This window comes from Papaver somniferum, chromosome 1 (genome assembly GCF_003573695.1).
Source record: "Papaver somniferum cultivar HN1 chromosome 1, ASM357369v1, whole genome shotgun sequence".
In the NCBI taxonomy this organism is placed as follows: Eukaryota; Viridiplantae; Streptophyta; class Magnoliopsida; order Ranunculales; family Papaveraceae; genus Papaver; species Papaver somniferum.
In genome coordinates, this window is record NC_039358.1 from 201,962,883 (window position 1) to 201,982,559 (window position 19,677).

General features: G+C 35.8%; 1 protein-coding gene across 1 annotated transcript; it reads left to right on the forward strand.

The window, feature by feature from the left end:
• The first annotated feature begins 14,334 nt into the window (after positions 1 to 14,334).
• Positions 14,335 to 17,758, forward strand: LOC113312329 (probable beta-1,4-xylosyltransferase IRX9H). Its single transcript, XM_026561095.1, has 4 exons — positions 14,335 to 15,361; positions 16,320 to 16,569; positions 16,752 to 16,962; positions 17,339 to 17,758. Exons 1-3 carry the CDS (start codon positions 14,508 to 14,510, stop codon positions 16,929 to 16,931), a joined length of 1,284 nt encoding a protein of 427 aa, XP_026416880.1. The 5' UTR covers positions 14,335 to 14,507; the 3' UTR covers positions 16,932 to 16,962; positions 17,339 to 17,758.
• The last annotated feature ends 1,919 nt before the right edge of the window (positions 17,759 to 19,677 follow it).

Below are 19,677 nucleotides of genomic sequence, written 5' to 3' on the forward strand. Positions count from 1 at the left end.
GGAAAAGAAGAAAGAAGATACATGAACCCCAACCATTTTAAGTAAATTTATTCTTTCCATCCTAGAGATTACTTTGAAAAATAAATCAGTAGAGAAAATGTTTTTATCAGTTTTGATCAAGATTAAAAAGTTGCACTTAACTACTGGTGGGCTGAATCTACTGATCTAAGCTTTAGAGTGTACGTACTGATCTAAAATTCATAATCATCAAACCAAAACACATAACAAGAAGAAAAAAAAGAAAAAAATAAGAGAAATCAACTTAAATTGAGGATTTATTGCATTACTAAAATACTAAGTACATAACATTTAACCTTAACCAGCAGACATAGTTGTTGCCGGAACTCCTAATAATTGGATCCTATACCGAACAAAAATCACATAAAATCAACTTAACTCCAAATTATTTTACTTGTAGTTGTATTTCCCTTCAGTCAACTTGTTGGAATATATGGCGTACCCTAGTCAGAAGACCAAGTCATAGAAAGCCCGAGTCATTATAGTCTAGCTAGTTAATCGGTTTGTATAGCTAGAATACCTAGTCAAGATACGTTTGTTATTATCTTCTAGGGTTTATGGTTTACTAATCATCTTATGATTCCTATAAATAGAAATACCAATGTAAATGTAAAGCATCCCAGAATGATCAAACATCTGGAGATCAATAATAATTCTCTCTTCGGGGATTTGTCCGTGGACGTAGGCGTTAATGCCGAACCACGTTAAGATCTTGTGTTCTTATTATCTGTAATTTGTTTCTCTGATCGATCTATGAACCCTCGATACCCATAATTTATTATGGTATCAGAGCGGGGAGATCCGCTCATATGCTTCCGGTATCTATTTTTTTTGGTTATCAGATTTATTTTATCAATAGACTATGGGTATCGATCAATAGATAGATCTAAGATGGTTCTATTTAATATCAAAAATCATAATCCTAAATCAGGGATTTCTTCATCTAAATCCAATCTTCTATTTATTAGTCCGACACAGTTTGCTGTCAATCGATCTTTTTCATTAGTTTGGCTCATAAGTCCTAACTAAACATTTGTATTCTCGTTATCAAGTTGATTAAATGATAATGTTGTGCCACTAACGTGGATTTTGTTCTCAAAACAAAATGCTGGATTTTATCTCCATGTTTTATTCTTAAGAGCAGATGTTTTATACAAACTATGGATCCACCTCCATTGTTAATGATGATGGCAGTGTCAAAATGCTGGATTTTGTTTTACTCTCAAGAGCAGATGATAGATGACTTCAGCATTTCAGAGTCATCATCGTTTCTTGTTTTTGTTGGTGTGGTTTCTATTACACATCATCAGCATTATTTATTCTTAATATTCTCAGTATTTTGTTTGTTCGTTTTATCAAGAACAATACCCTTTTTCGACCTTCTTTAGTCAAATATAGTTATGGAATATTTCTGCTTTCATCTGAAATTTTCCACCTCGCAATTCCTCACTATGAATTGTCGAACAAATTTGATTCGATATGTTATTTCTTTGAGTCAAACTCATCTTTATTAGTTTTACATCTCATCATCATCATCATCGATGTTTGTATCCTTGATTAGTTATCACACTGTCAAACCATACATCGAACTATACCTTCAAAGCATTGTAATGGCTACACAGCCAACTGCTTTTGTTAATAGTCTGTGCCTTGATCATTCGGCACTCTTATCCCACATTGATTTTTTATCAGTTTAACAACTAATTAATGTGGTCTTCAGGAATTGTTATGTGTTCTGTTCAAAGAGAACTCGTCTCAGATCTTTATCCATGATCAAAATTTTTATGAGCTAATAATTCCTAAAGTTTCTCTTCGAAGATGTTGATGAATTCGCATCATTTTGGTTTCGATCCAATATTTGATTGGGTTGACCGGTGGGTCATTCACAAACATTAGGCTATTCTTTCCTAAGTTAAGTTATGTTGACAGATTCAACATTTCATTAAAATTTTCTCTTTTCCTTCCAAAATTTTTGGAGAAATAATGAAATATCCATTCATTTCCGAATATATCATTCCATATCTTCGGAAATCTCAATATCAATTCATTTCTGAATGTATCATTCCATATCTTTGGAAATCTCAATATCCAAAAACAGCCGAACATATTTCCATGTTCAATTTTAATTCCTTAAATCATTCTCCATTCTTAATGACGCGTTTCAAAATACAAGACTACAAAGTATTGGGAATCCTTCAGAGAAGTTTCATGGAAGATTGTATTGTTACAATTTGTGACATCTTTTGTTGCTTCCATTCCGTGGTTACCTTTGTTCAAGTGACCGTGATTTGTATTCGAGGATCAAGCGGCCGTGCGTCAAGTTTACACTAGAGAGTTTTGGTTACAAGTACACTACAAAGTTTTGGTTACAAGTTTCGTATCTTTCAAGAAATTGTTCAAGTTGAACATTTCAAATATCTCCATTTTTCGGAATTCTTGCCAAAGTCTGGTAATCGATTAATCTGAAAATATTTTCCACATTTTCAGTCTATATCCTTAATAAATAATCTTCTTTTCTTTCCGAAAATTTTCGGATTAGGAATTTATTTTTTTATGATAATATATTCTCTCCTTTCATAGCATGAAACTCACCAATGGTTGCATCTATAGCTATTGCAGTGGTTATCAAATGAAAGAATCGTGTTCATAGATAAAGCAGTCTTTTCTGTTCTCAAGCAATCAATGTAGAAGAGGATGTATAACATTCACCTTTGCAAAAAAAAAAAAATCCTTCGGTAATTGCAAAGATGGCGTTTTTATCAACAACTGTTTCCGTCAGTATTCAAGGATAAGTTTATTCCATGGCCGCTCATATGTTGAGTGTAAGTTTTGATCAAAGTAATCTCTTTGTACTTCTGTCGATATTCATCGACTCTGCTTTTATCTAAGCTAATTCTCAGAATCATCTCTAATGATTCTTTATGCAGCAAAGATGTTGCATTACTACCGACTATTCTTGTTCTTTTACTTGGTCAAGAACAGTAGATCTAAATCCGAGTATCTCGTTCCATTTTCGGATATCTCAAAACTTTAGAAAATAATCCCATAATATTTTGCTTGAGTGTCGCAACTTACGCGACGTTTTTAGTCTGTGACTATGCTAAACCTTTGGATATCGTTATCTCTAAAGTCAATCAATCAAGCAGATTGTTTTCCCATCGATAAATCAGTCTTTGTCGATGGCATAGGGTTTTTCAGTCTAATTTGCTTACTTGGATCACAACCCTTGTCCAGGTTAAGTTATCTATAACTATCCTTCTGTATTATTTTGATATAGTTACATCCATTATCAATCATGTAGCAAATTATAAATTTTTTTTTTCTTCTTTTCTGAGAATTTATTTCTGAAAATATCTCTGATTTTCGAGAATATCCTGCCATATATATGGTAGTCTCTTTCCTTCGTTTGATAATCTATTTTACATTAAATATTTTCTCTAGTTTTTGAAAATATACTAGTATGATCTTTCCGATCTCATATCCAACAACAGTTTTCATTTACGAAAACTCTCAGAGACAGATATCCATCTGTGGACGATTCTCTTCGTCTTATCAAGCCAAGCCAATATTCATACTATTTGCTGCGCAAACTTGGTTCATTTTCTGACTTCATTGATCTCTCACCATCATGAGTTCCTTCTCATATTTTTATGACTATGGATATTGATAATAGTTTCATGACTTTGTGCAGAAGATGATAGTTCATGACTTCGTTCTTTCTACTGGTCAGTTTCTTATCTATTGACTGAATTGATCAAATTTCTCGTCAAGGCTAAATTAGTTTTTTAATCCATTTCCGTGGGCATGTTTGCTTCTCGAATTATGCCCATTCTTCCAATCAGTTATTGTTCTCAAACTATTTTAAGTATCGCCTGAGGAGTTTTATCATCTGTAATATTTTGTCAATGCTGAATGGTGGAGTTAAAAGCTTCTGCCAAGATCAAGGTCCGTTAAGACGAGTTTGCTGGTTAACGTCAGAGCTTTTAGGCCTATTGGGCAATCAAATCAGTTTTCAACACACCGAGTATTTGAAGCTGGAGTTATGGAAGCCCTTTGCTGCTTGTTGCTGTATTTCACTAATGTCGGTGATTGAAGATTAAGTGAATTTTAATGATACTGAAGTCCATGTTACAAGACTTTAATTGAAGTTTATGCTACCAAATTCTGCTACCAAATTCTGCATTTCTACTCAAGATTATTCAAGTTGGACACTTCAAAAAAACTTTCCGTGTTCAACTTGAGGGGGGTGTTGGAATATATGGCGTACCCTAGTCAGAAGACCAAGTCATAGAAAGCCCGAGTCATTATAGTCTAGCTAGTTAATCGGTTTGTATAGCTAGAATACCTAGTCAAGATACGTTTGTTATTATCTTCTAGGGTTTATGGTTTACTAATCATCTTATGATTCCTATAAATAGAAATACCAATGTAAATGTAAAGCATCCCAGAATGATCAAACATCTGGAGATCAATAATAATTCTCTCTTCGGGGATTTGTCCGTGGACGTAGGCGTTAATGCCGAACCACGTTAAGATCTTGTGTTCTTATTATCTGTAATTTGTTTCTCTGATCGATCTATGAACCCTCGATACCCATAATTTATTACAACTTCTTAACTAAACTATCATACTTCCGGCCTCCTAACCACAACCACCCCCACCATCTCGACATCCACCTACACCACAGTATCTCCTCCGCGGTCACTGCATCTTTGTGCTGGCCTTTTCTCAAAAATCTTCATAATTCCCTGGCAAATGCAGGACATACACTCAGTGACTATCACGAACAAAATCCCAATTAGGAATCCAGCCATCGCACTCAAGATGACTGTAAGAACGACCCCCAAAACATCTTCTAACCACTGATCCATATATGATTATCTCCAAGTACCCTGCTAACAGAAGATCGATCCTCTCTTTCTTTTCCTCAGTTTCTTCCTTGTTGCAGGAGCTACAAGTACTCGCAAGTTGCACACCTTGAAATAGTTAAAGTTGTAAATTAATTGTAGCGTAGGTAGTTCAGTGTTCAGACTCCAATGTTGCATTTAAAGACTTGGATGAAGTTTCCTCCGCAGTGGCTTTACCAACATCGAACTTCCGAAATCGGAAAAATGAGTTCACATGCATGCTCGCACGCTAGGGCCTAGGAGTAAATTAATCTTTCACAAAATTAGCCCTCACCTAACGCTGATGCAGCAGCAAATAAGTTTCCATATATGCTTCTAGGTCTTTAAGCTTCTGACATGCGTTTGGTGAAAATAACTAGTAGGTAAGAAAATGCAATTTTCTGCCACTGCCAGTATAACTCCCGGGGGGAGGCCGGAAAACAGTGAAACATCCCCGGCACACCGAGCCGAGTCAACCAGAGATCGGCAGCCGTCTAAATAAGATTATTTATCTTTTTTCTTTTCGTATGGCTATTCTTGAAAGGGAAGAATACAATTTGGCTGGATTAGAAATATTACGATGACTGAGACTGACCAAATTTATTGTCACGGTGAAAATATAAACAGACCAACTACGGTGGTTTTGGGTCTCACCAATCACTACATGTACAAAGATCGTCCTGTCATCCGAATTATTATTATTAATAGTATTTTTTTCCTATCTACTGTCTGTAAGTGATGGTTTATTCTTTCTTTTTCAATACAAATTCAATTGAAGAGGATGCTGCGATACATGGATATATTTGAACAAATCAATTGTCGGAGCCCACAAGGCTTAATTGGGAGCCTTGGAAAATAATTAGGGGCCCCAAGCTACAAGACAAAAAAGGTCATGAAATAATAATTGGGTGTTATCCCTTATTTCATTTTTTTAACGGTCCGCGAGTTATAATCCCAGAGGTGTCACCATCCTTTCACAAAAAATCCATCAAAACAAAAGTAACACAAAAATCTCAACAAAACAAAATTAACACAAAAACCCCAAATTTAAATGTTGGTTTCATCAAATTTTATTTTGGTTTCATCAAATTTTATGATGAAACCAAAATAAAAATTGATGAAACCAACGTTTAAATTTGCAGTTTTTGTATCAATTTTTAAAAATTTGGGGTTTTTGTATCAATTTTGTTTACGATGGAGTTTTAATGGATCCCAACATTTGAGTGGGGTTTTTGTACCACAAGTTTGGTCACCTTGGGTTTTTATGACTAGTTTTGTTTTTTTAAATGGCTAAACTACCCTCAAACCATTAGTGTTAATTGTGTTGATTAGATGTTAATCTTACTTAATTTGATATTAACCTTTTTTTTTTCAAATTTTTTGGTTGCAATTTCTTTCTTTCTTTTTTTTTTAAATTTTTTTCTTTTGCCAGGATTTGTATGAAAAATCCTCATGGGGGTGAAGTGTTTCATTGACGACTCTGAAGAGTCGTTACTATTTTAAAAACGACCCCCAAGAGTCGTCATTGTTTCATTGACGACCCTTAAGAGTCGTTATGCTTCAAAAACGACCCTCAAGAATCATCATTGAAACAATGGCGACTCTAAACAGTCGTTAACGCATATAAAAGGGTCGTTATTATCTTCCGAGAATTATTAATGGCGGAAATACATTAAAGGGTCGAAATAGTATTGAATAAGACCATGACGACCCTTTGATGTATTTTTCCGCCATTAATGACTCCGAGAGTGATTAATGGCGGAAATACATTAAAGGGTCGTAATAGTATTGAATAAGACCATGACGACTCTTTGATGTATTTTTCCGCCATTAACGACCCTTTTACATGCATTAACGACTGTTTAGGGTCGTCATCGAAACAATGACGACACTTGAGTGTCGTTTTTCAATCATTAACGATTCTTGAGGGTCGTCAATGAAACAATGACGACTCTTGAGGATCGTTTTTGAAATAGTAACGACTCTTGAGAGTCGTCAATGAAACACTTCACTACCACGACGATTTTTCATACAAATCTCGGCAAAAAATTAAAATAAAATAACAAATAAAAAAAATAAAACTAAAAAAAATAAATATTAATAGGTTGACATGTGTCACAATCCTAAAGGTTGGGGTAATCTGGTCTTTTCATTGTATTTAGACACTCGTTATCCTCCACCCATGAGTGGGGATAGGAATCTAGGGCCCCTAATTAGTTTTCGGGGCCCCCGATTAAGCCCTGCTTCACCTCTAGAATTATATCATCACTTTGCTTCTTCTTTCGTTGAAAGACCCTTATTTCCTTTCCTTCCAAGTGGCATATATGATTGAATAAAGAAGCCATTTCCATAATGTGTTACATTTGCCTGAAAGCACATTCAAGTCCCAAGCTTCAAAGTTGTGTTGTAGGTTATCATGCATACACCAGGATATATTTAACGTCTTTGTGATATATTATAAAATTTCTCTAGTGTGAGAGCAATGAAACGAAATGTGATCAGTATCTTCATCTTCTTCATCACATAACTTGCAAGTTTTGTCAGCAGTTGTAATATTTCTATGCAGTTGTAATATTTCTATGTTGCAGATTTGTTAATGTGGGTAAGGAGTTGTGAAAAGCTGACCATAGTAGATTAGAAACCTTTGGTGGTATGTTGTTAAGCCATATGAACTTGTAGAAATCTGCAACCGGTTCACCATGTTGTCCACTTAATATTTCATAGCATTTCTTATTGGGGAATTTTCCATTTGAATCTCCAAAGAAGCTAGCTGAATCTTCTTCAATAGATAGCGCTGGTGGAGATCCGATACTTCTCATTAGCCTAAAATATTCATTCCTCAGCTCTGCACTAGTAAAAACACTCAATTTAAGTTCCCAATTCCCTTGTCTGTCTATGCATTCATCTATACTTCACCATTTATTTCCTGATTTTTTGTACATTCGGGGTTCTTTCTATTTTCACTTTTGCTACATTTAGCATAATTTGAGAATATTTATTATCTCGACAGACCAAGAGAATCTCACTACACATGTCAACCACGTACTTTAGGTTGAACATATTACTAAAGATAGTTCCCTTATGTCACCTTTTGACTCATATCATCTTTTGTGAGTTCTTCCACAAAAATTGAAATACATGTGATTTTATTTCCAACGTATATTTTGAAAATACTGAATCTTTAATAGTCGAGCAAATGCATTACATCCCACAAAAAATTCAAATTTAGGGAGAAAATAATGGTGCTTAAATATTTATAAATTTCAAATGAATACATCGGAATCGAGTTGGTACAACCAATTGAACAAAAAAAGAAAAACATCATTCAACTATAACCACTATCAAGTTCAAAATTGAAATTGACCCTTTATATAATATGGACTTATTTAAGATAAAAGAATGTCCCAAAACAAATAAATAAGCCCAATAGGTGTTCCATTAGTTACATATCTCAAGCTTTGATTCCCGCCATACATGAACTGCACCAGTCGGTTGGGTCGGACCGAATCGGATAGACCGATCGGATCAGACCGAGTTGATTGGATCTGACTGAGTTGGTTCACAGAACAAAACGGGACAGAACCGGGTCGGACCGATTTGGGCAGGACCGACTTCTCTTCTTGTCGGCTTTTCCTTCTCCTCAGAATCTCAAAGGGATTCAAAGCGGCGGAACATGTGCAAATAGAATTAAAGATTAATATCAAACGATCCAATCGCAAAACATACACAGACACGGAATTAATCACTATAAAATGCAATCACTAGGTGGGTAGATTTGCACATGTCTAATAAATTAGATTAGATCAATGGATTCGAACAGACGTATAATAAATTAGATTGGATCAAATCACAGCACAAACATTACAATGGGTACATGTTCGTTTTGGAAGAATCCCCTATTCAAAATCTAGGGCAAAATGTTAACGTGTTAATAGATATTTAGAGGGTTAACAACCCATGGGAGTAATGTTGATTAAATGAAGTGGAAGTCGGTCTGGATGCGACTGTAAGATTCAATTTAATCTGCACATGAACGACTAAGAAAAGTGTCAATTGTAACACTGCCCAGAGCAGTTTGCATCGTCCAGATTTAACCTCTAACTTACTTTGAGTTTTAGTTGTCACTACATGCACAACTAAAGAATTTGTGGTTGCAATTTCCCTAAACATTTTCAAGTTTCTTAAATTTATTCATCAAAAAGTGTCGGTTTGGAAGAAGAAAATGGGTTCTAGGGTTTTTAGATATTGGATGGATTAAAAGAAGGTGAAATCATTATTAATTAATGGACTCATAGAAATTTTTAATCCAGCTAGATATATGCCAAAGAAGTCAAATATATAGTGATGACTCAAGTATCTCCAAGTCAAAACTATGATCTGAATCATGCTTAAAATATGACATCTAAATCGGATCGTCTCAAACCAAAAAAAACAAAAAACAAATACCCGTCTCTTATCACAAAGGTTGTTTAAGTGGCTACTAAATTCCACGACGGTTTACCAGTTAAAAAAAATGACAATCTTTTAATCTTATGAAATTTGGTAACCGATAACCCCATGCAGCAATTTTGCTTCTCACATTCTTTCTCTTTGTTTTTTGGCAAACGGAAACCAAATGAACTAATAGAAAAAAATTATACAAGAACCACAAAACTCCAAAGAAACAAATTATACTACCTATTGTCACACATAGTGACCCCACCTAGGAAGTACGGAGGGACATTCCACCAAGTCTGAAGCTGAAATCTAGTTCTAACAACTTAAGCTAATCTATGGGCTGCCTTTTTACAACATCTTCCACGAATCTGAACCACACAACGATGAAGGTGACTCAACCTAAACTGACACTCCTCTAATATTTTCCGATCTTCCCATTGGAAATTTTTTATCTTTCCATATTGTAACGTTTTACAACATCTTGGTTGTCACTTTCCACTATCGCCTTAGAAAGACCCAAATTTTGTATCCATCGGAGAACTTTTAAAAGAACGCGCGATTGGAGATACAAAAAACAATTGGGGATAGAGGAAAAGGACAAAAACGGGATCCAAGTATCAAATCAGGATGACCCCTTATCTAAATATTTTATGTAACTCCTAATCTACCCCTCACTAATCAGGTATAGTGATTAATTATAATTAGAAAAATCATAAGATTATTTGATGAAAGATTAGTGTGTGTCTTTATTTGTATTTGGGTGGGTGAGGTGAGAGTAAAAGGAGGGAAAAAAAATTGGTGAAAATGGAGGATGATTGTGAAGAGAGAATTGCTGCTGAATCTTTAGCTCAACTACAAGAAGGAGCATATCTTGAATCTTCATCCAATGCCAACAACTCACAAATCCAAGTATTTATGGAACCAAAACTTTTGGAACATGAATTTTATGAGCATGAAGTGTTTCGTGAAGAACCAACCCAAGAGAGTAAAGTAGCTCAACATATAAGCACTCCTAATACTCAAGTAAAGCTGCGAATAGGTTGAAAAATAGTTTTTTTTTCTTTGAATCCACCAGTGCTGCTGTAAAAGCTCGGTACCTTATCAAAGTATGAATACCATGCCGGAACCACGAATATCGGCATAGTATTCATACTACGACCATGACGGAACCTTGATATCTCCCATTTTGAAACTAAAACCGGCATAGTTTGCAACCAAAAAACTATGCCGGTACAAAAGTTACTTTTTACCTACCACAGAATATTCTATCGAATATGCCACCGACATGGTTGAATCCTAAGGTTACCATGCCGGTACTGCATGAAAAACATACAAGAAGAAGTGTCTTCCGAAGCTAAATACCGGCATAGTTCCGGCATGGACTCTTAGATAACGATAGCGCCGGAAGAATGTACCGGCGTTGCTTAATTTTAACGTTGCCATGTCGGTACCTACAAAAAACATACATGAAGGAGCGTTTTCCACAGCTAAATACCGGCATGGTATACTAAGCATGGTATGCGCCGGAACCTCCTACCGGCGTGGTAACTTAGATCATGAGCATGCCAGAACCAGCATTACCGGCATTTCTTTCAAATATATTTTTAATGCAGCAAGCGTCTCAAAGGTTACGCAATTATTGAAAAAGGATGGAAATAGATTATGAGATAATATTTAACCAAATTTAATCCATTCCATGTTTTTTATTATGTTTTAATTTAAAGTTTTCAATCCGATGTAATAGATTACTTAGGAATAAAATAAAAGATCATTCAAAATGGATTTAAAATCAAAACCGGCATTGTAGTTTTATCCTAAGCAATGTTCCGGCATAGACTCAATCAAGCTTACACTGCCCGTTTTCTGACACCTATGAAAATTTGAAAAAAATCATAATTCCGTCATAGATATTTGGAAATGCTACTATGCCGGTACCGTCCATTACCTATACATGAACATGGAATTTTGTATCGTCTGGTTCTGGTATGGTTTTATAAAACAATTGCATTGACGGTACCAAAAACCAGCATGGAATCATAATCATCTTTCATGACGGAAATAGTACCGACGCTGTAAAACCTAAGCGTCTCTATGCCGACAACAGTCGTAAATAAATCTTGCAAAAATAACATTTCACGAGAGATCTAAACATGTTCAAATCCATGCCGTAACTTGGTACCGGCATACAATGCAACCTAACACCTATGCCGGTACTGGTGACAAATTCATAGGTGTTCCTGTAAGTTTTAAGTCAACTACGGGCATACACGAATTATTATTAAGGAATGCCGTAACCTAAAACCAGGATAGTATTCACCCAAATTTCTATGCCGGTACATAACATTCAGTTTCAGGGTTTGAAACGGCATTGCATTCATGCTAACATCTAAGTCGTAAATTAATACGGACAATGTATTCATTCTAGATTGAATGACGTAACTCAGTACCGGCATTGTATTGATACATATTTCAATTACGTTACTCTTTGTAACTCGACTGTTTGAGTTAGGGTTCGCGCTTCTAACCCAAACCCGTTGTTATAAATCGATTTAAACACTCATAAAGTAGTTTAAAATCACTTACCTTCTCACATAAGCCATGTTTGCGAGAGGTTGATTATACGAGTTCGCTTCTTCTTCTTCTTCTTCTTGCTCTTGAGAAATCTTAACAAGTCTTTGTTTTAATTTCTGTTCACCAATCGATTTTGAGTTCGATTGGGCATTTGGTTTCTTTCATGGAGGCATTGTTATGATTTGGGTAGGTTAATCGACGAAGAAATTTTTGAATCGACGATTAATCGTCGATGAAGAACGATGAAGAAGATGAATATTTTTTTTTCAAAACCCTAAACCTACGTGAGTGCCGGAACTAATAGATAAATGGGGGATAAATGATTTGGTTTTTGATTTTAAGTTTTAGGAGAAAGGGTAGTATAGTTTTTTCATAATGTTTTTTTATTAACCAAAGGGTATTTTAGTATTTTCATACCCAAAAATCACCCCTTAACCCAATTGTGCGTTCTTTTAAAAGAACTAACGTCTCAGTTTGATTTTTATCTCTAGCTCTTGTTATGTATGAATTTCCCTTTATAATCTCGCAAAATAAGAGCAAAACTAGCATTTGAAAACTTTATGACTATAAAAACATCAATATTAACATGGGTGACTGGATCAGGACTTATATGGATAAAAACAGATACTAGTATTACCTGAATCTAGGAGATTTATAATGTTTCTTAAAAGAGTCATGTAGATTCTTATAGATATATAATTTTGGATTATAACAGATTGAGTTAGGAAATTTATGAAAACAGGGACGAAAGTAAGGGTGGCTTGGGGGTGCTCCAGCCACCCCTAAAATTCTAAATACACCCCATAAACTATTTATCTTATGAAAGGTAATTTTTGTGGGGAAACAAAATAGCTCCCCTTACATTTGATTTTTAGCCCACCTAGATCTTCATTCCTGCATTTGTCACTGTATATAATCGAAAAATCAAGGTCGTATGTTTTCCTTTCAAAAAAACACATCAATAAGTTGAGGTGGTGGGTGGTGTTGTAGAGGTGGTAGTGGTGGTGGTGGGAGGAGGTGGTTGGTGATAGTGGTGGTGGTGGCGGGTAGTGGTTGGTGATAGTGGTGGTGGTGGTTGGTAATAGTGGTAGTTGGCGGTGGTGGTGGGTTGGTGGTGGTTGGCGGTCGGTGTTGGTGGGTGGTGGCGCACGTGCTGGTTGGTGGTGGTAGTGATGGAAAAACATAGCATGGTGTGATTAAAAAAAAGATAAAAAACCAAAAAAATGTCCACAGGAATCTTTGAAACTCTGTTGATTAAGGTTGGGATTTGTATGGAATAATAACATACATATTTAGATTATAAATATCCATAAGAATCCTTGTATGTCTTGCTCATCAGCTATCCTAAGAAAACTTAAATGAAATGAATACTAAAGATAATTATGGATTCTAAAAAAATCCAGATTGAATATCATGCATTTATATAAATTGATTCCTTACATATCCTAATTGTATACCTAGAAGTTTCAACTAGCTTTCAGGTAGCTTTTGCCAACTTTGTTGTACGTTGAACATTTTATCTTCTATCTGGCAGTCATTTTATCTTCTATATGGAACATTTTATCTTTTCTGTATAAAACTTACAAAATAATTTAATTTTCTGAATGATGCTAAGAGGATGATGCCTATTGGGTCGACCGACCGAAAGGCCCGAGGGTCCGATGGGAGTGAGTCCCTTTTATGACCATTTTTTTATAAAATGAAACCTAACATAAATGTCCAATTTGATAAAAAGATTTGATTTAGTGAGGTTTCTTTTTTGGTGAAGCGTTTTGACATAATTTCCTATGTATCCTATTTTTTAGGGATATAATTAGCAAACAAACTAGAATATAATATATTTAAAAATCCTTTCCTTGAATTTTACAAATTTTATCTCGTTGGAAATCTTTTTAAAGAGATCTACACAAGGAGTACAAACATCAATATCAAATTTAAAATTTTTACGAAAATTTCAGAGGTTTTTATCCTTTTAGGCACATAGCCATTATGCAAACTACCACAAAAGATGGATAACACATTATGCAACTATATTTTGTTCTATGCATCAACTAAATTTCCGTTGCAACTAATAAAACGATGTATTCACTCCGTTTTAAAAAAATTGGTACTTTCACTTTTTCAATTTGGTTTATGTGTCTTCTGTTCGGTCGGCCCACACCAACGTGACAGCAGTGTTCTAGTCTAACGTTTGTAATAGCAAGGTAACTTTGATAAGCCAATAATAATTTCACCTCATAAAAACAACCACCAAAGGTAAAACCTACGTATTCAAGGAGTCTTCCAAAATCTTTTACATGATAAGTGTCTTGACAATTGATATTTCCATAATTGTCTGTTGACCAACTCTTGTGTAGGCTTTGACTGTCAAAAATAAATCCCCCACCCAGCTCAGCTGCATTTTTACAGATTTCAGAATCTCACCACCGCACCCAATCATCATCATCATTCCATTTCCAAATAATAACAGTCCAAGTCCAACGAATCTCATTTATAACAGAAAAAAAATTCCCCTCACCTAAATTCCATTTGACTTCCGGCAGAATCCATTCATTCTCCGATCATCTTCCCCAATGAATTAGGTCGGTGTTTTTCATGGCATCGATTCGGCGAACACCATATCCATCATCACCATTATGCAATGATGGAATTCCCAGAGTTGAATCTCCATCACATAAGCTCCTCTACGGTTCGAATTACTCACCAGCAACATCCAGATTTCGAAGATTCTTATCCGGATTCTTCATTCCATCATCGCAGAAGAATTCGAAGAAACAAATGAAAAGGTCAATCACTCGATTCTCATTGTTTTTTGTATTTGGATTCTTATTAGGTTTAACTCCATTTGGTACTATTGATTTTGATACTCAATTCACCTATAATACTAGTCAACCACAAGATTTCTCACTTGATCATCATCATACGCAAACTGTTAATCGTGTTATTAGAGAAAATGTTGTAGCCGATGGTGGCGGTGACGGTGTTGGTGGTGGTGGAATTGGCATTGGAGGTGTTGCAATTGGCATTGAAGGTGTTGCTGGTGGAGGAATTGAGGAAACTGGTGGAATTGGAGATGATGGAATGGGTAATGCTGTAATACCAAAGAAACAATTGATAATTGTGACGCCAACGTATAATCGAGCGTTACAAGCGTATTTTCTACATAGATTAGGACAGACATTGAGACTTGTTGAAGCGCCGTTATTGTGGATTGTTGTGGAAATGAATATGTTGTCGATGGAGACAGCAGGGATTTTGAGGAAAAGTGGTGTTATGTATAGACATCTTGTTTGTGCCAAGAATAATACGAATGTCAAAGATAGAGGTGTTCATCAGAGGAATACTGTTTTGCAGCATATTGAGCAGCATAAGCTTGATGGGATTGTGTATTTCGCAGATGATGATAATATCTATTCGCTCGAGTTGTTTCAAAGCTTGAGAGAGATCAGGTAAATTTGTTTTTGATTTGAGCATATTCGGTTTTAGTATATGGATTTATGGTTGTCTTGCAAGTTTATGCAGTTTCATTTTCTGGATATTCTTTTGTTCTACCCAAATTGTTGTTCTAGATGATGCTCGTCATTCAAACACTTGCTATAAACGAGTACGAGATAGAGTGAATACTCATTATCACCACTTGAGAAAGCTCATTGCCTTCTTTTTTGTTCATCCATAGGATAGGAGTTTAAATGCTCGTTGTTATTTATATATCGAAATGAAGAGTTTAAGTTGCTTTTCTTTACTGTAATGTTAAATGTTTGCTGTTGAACACCTTTCCTTTCACATTTAGTTACTGGAGAAGCACTCTTTTTTAGTCATTTGTATTTGCTGGCTTATGACGGTGTTCTAGAGTTTAGTTGTTCATCCATCAAAAGGATGGTGGGTGAATGTAGGAGTTGGCGTAGTAAACAAATTCTCTGTAGTGGTTTTTTCTGTGCTAATGGTACTACCAATAACCTCATCTGACTTATGAGTTGTAATCGGTAGGTAGACTACAGTATGATTATGTAGATAGAAGGGCAAGAGTGAACCCTTGGATATAAGGGTTTTAAAATAATTGCAAACCCCATTCCTGTTGATTGAAGCACACTTTAGCACATGACTTAGCATGACACTGAATGTGGTGTTGGGAATACCACTGTAGAGACAGGAAAAAACAATCCAATTGGAAAGATATAGGTTATAGGATTACACTATCATAAACCACTTAACAAAATCGACCGCCCCTAGCATTAGGTTATGTCCTGCGGATGATACTTTCCTTTTCTCGATCAGGTTTATGTGGGGTTAGCTCTACACGCATAAAGAATTCCCTTTTCAGGTGATATTTACCATTTCAGGTGATACTCATGTATTCGTCCTAACTTTTTTCATAGTTAAGAATATTTATATTGCTGTAATTTGCAGCCGCTTCGGCACTTGGCCAGTTGCTATGCTTGCTCAAAGCAAAGCCAAGGCGATACTGGAAGGTCCTGTCTGCAATGGAAGTCAGGTTATCGGATGGCATACAAATGAGAAGAGTAAGAGGCTTAGAAGGTTTCATGTCGATATGTCAGGATTTGCATTCAATAGCACCATCCTTTGGGATCCCAAGAAATGGCATCGCCCAACATCAAAACCTGTGCGACAGCTGGACACAGTGAAGGAAGGGTTTCAAGTATGTATCGTAGAGCAATCATTCTTTCTGATCACTTTCGTTTTAGTTGGATAAAGAAATATGTGTGCTAGCCTAAGGAGAAAATTAAGTTCCATGAGGTGATGCCATTACTCACAAGTAAAAAGGAGATCTGGAAATGAGTCTGACGGATATTATGATCCTTGTTTATCTTTATTTCGCAGGAGACCACATTTATCGAGCAGGTGGTGGAGGATGAATATCAAATGGAAGGCATACCTGAAGGTTGTTCAAGAGTCATGAATTGGCATCTCCATTTAGATGCCCGTAATCTCGTGTATCCAGGAGGGTGGCAACTTCAAAAGAACCTTGACGCTGTTCTCCCTGTTTCAGAGTTTGGCTAATTTCTCTGCAACCTTATGCTTGAATTGAAAGGTATAGATTCTGTAAACCTTCGGTCTTGTAGTTATTCCTTCACTCTCTTGCGCTTTAAAATTCGTCTGTATGCAACTAGTATTCAAAGACCTTCTAGAATTATTTTATAAGTGTGAAAGCATCTTTCTTTATGCAAGAACATATATCATTCTTCAATGCCGAAGACAATTAGAAAGCTTGTAGAAGTCACTTATAGTCTTTGGAAGCAGTTTTCTTCCGTTAAAACATTTTGTGTATTCTTACATGACATAGAACCAAAGTATGTATACTGATGATCCCTATTCTGCTATATCTCATTCACTCTAGGTTTCTTTCTTTTTTTTTGATCGATCACTCTAGGTTTTTCTTAAACTCTTCCATTTCTTTTCAAATGCAGTACACTTGGAGCAGATGATGGCCCCGTCCTGAACTATTTGGTAAATTGCAATAGAGAGGGACATTAGCAAATCATACCAGAAGTGCCGGCATACAACAGAAACAGGTAGAAGTCCTAAGCATTTTGTAACTGTAAATTAGCGAATCACAGTCAGAAAATTTCTTTCTGCCCAATGTATTTTTGTGTTTTGGGAAACGACTCAAAATCTTGTTACCTGGGGATGTGTCCAAGTCCCCTTTAGTCAGATTCATCAAAAGATGTCATTTACTGTTTTACTTTACATTACAGATAGGGTGGTTGTATGTTTTACAGTAGCCAAGGTTAATTTGGGATTCGTAATGAATGAAACTGCAGTTCTGCTTTGCTAGCTGTAAGGGAAACTCAGTCCCCCATCAACAAAGTAATTCTTTTCTCTTGTTATTTAATTCTTTACCATACCATATGTGCTTCACCATCGTTTACTAGGTGGAGGATTTCTTCACTCAAGATAGATATTTACATTTTCTACTTCATAGTTAGCAATGCAGAGTTGAGAAAAATTCGTATTGTTTGAGAACACTTTTTTTTTTTTGATCGAAAGAGAAGATATATTGAGAGAAAAAAGAATGTACAAGGGTTTCTACCGGAGGTAGATTGAAGAAAGTAAAAGAACAATAATCAAATTACAAGAAGATAGAATCCCAGGTACGCAAAATTTGAAATTGAGAAGATTCTAGGTGACCTGCTGCTGCTGCCCAAGCTAGAACTAAGGATTTTACGGACAAAATTAAATCATCATCCGTTTTGTAGAGATATTGTTCCTCAAATCGTCTACAATTTCTTTCATTCCAAATGGTATGGACAATCGCAGCTGGTATCAAACCCCATAAATAATTCTTTGACTGAGAAAAGTAGCCATAATGCCAACTGTCTGCCAAGGTTCTCATGGAACCAGGTAAAACCCATACCCAACCTGTAATAGGCAGAATACTCGACCAAATCTTGTAAGCAATCTTACAATGTAAGAAAAGATGTTCCTGTGTTTCAACACCAATGCCACACATAACACAGGAATTATAAAGATCCATACCTTTATGTTGCAAGATGTCAATTGTATTCAGTCGTCCGTGAATCAAGCACCACATTAATATATTAACCTTAGGTGGAATTGCTGGTTTCCAGACGAACAAGTGAGGAAAATGATCAACTCCAACTTCTTCCATTAACTTAGCATAAAGGGATTTGACAGTAAAACCTCCCGTGGAATGAAGTTTCCATCTACGTGTATCAAGAAGACCATCCCGAACTGGTGGGCTATCCCCTATTACAGTAAGAAGAGTAGCGAGTTCTTGCACCTCTGAATTTGTAAGGTCTCGCCTGAAATCAAACTTCCATCCACCTTCTAAAGATATCATGGCATCCACAGTTATATTTTTATCCCGGGAAAGCTTAAAGATGTTAGAATAAGTTTTTGCAAATGACGAATCCCCACACCAAATGTCATTCCAAAAAGAAATTAAGCTCCCAGAATGTAAATATAAAGTAGAATTCATACTCACAAGATCAGCAGTTTCCGCAATGGCTCGCCAACAAGAGACACCATAAGTCTGGGTGATCTTTCCAGGGGACCAATATGAGTACTCAGATCCATATTTATCAACTATTATCTTGTACCAAAGCTTGTTTGAGAACACATACTGCAACAACCTTCTACAACTCAAAAACCTAAGGAAATCGTTGAGCTATCTCAGTCCCTTGTGTTCCCATATTCTGGGATCGGGAAGAACAGCTTCAATTGGTGCGTTGTCCGTTTGCCTTTTGGATCTTCTTCTCTGCTAGCATTGTCCAACTCTTGCAGCCAATCTCATTTAATGTCTAATCTGAAATTATTTCTTTTCAACACCTCAAGTTATAGCCGTTTCAAGTTACATCCGTTGATGAAAAGCATAAAAATGTAGAGACGATGAGTTTTCGTGTTATGATGACTTACCTCCTGTTGTGCTAGCTGCAATGCCAACTCTAAACCTCTCTCGGATATCTGACCATATTGTTCATCCACCATTGAACTTTCATCTCGGGTGACTAACTCAAGTGGTTGAATGCATATCTCATTTAAAACTGGATTGACTATGAACTTCCCGCAATTAGTCCTCAAATTAGGTACATGTTATGTAAAATATACTAGTAGAATCACACAACGGAGGAAACCCACAACACGAAAATACAAATGTATATACATTTCATCAAAATTAAACAGAAAAGTTATGATAAAGTAGCATAAACGTAATACTTTTATCAAAGACAAAATCAAAGGAAGAAAACTGTACATTTTCATCAAATTAAACACAAGTGATAGGACA

What these genes read in the sequence shown, in the direction of transcription:
- LOC113312329 (XM_026561095.1), top strand. Translation starts at nt 14,508, where the DNA reads ATGGCATCGATTCGGCGAACACCATATCCATCATCACCATTATGCAAT. An exon ending in CAAAGCTTGAGAGAGATCAG is followed by an intron (nt 15,362 to 16,319) that starts GTAAATTTGTTT and finishes TGTAATTTGCAG; the next exon opens with CCGCTTCGGCACTTGGCCAG. An exon ending in CAGTGAAGGAAGGGTTTCAA is followed by an intron (nt 16,570 to 16,751) that starts GTATGTATCGTA and finishes TTTATTTCGCAG; the next exon opens with GAGACCACATTTATCGAGCA.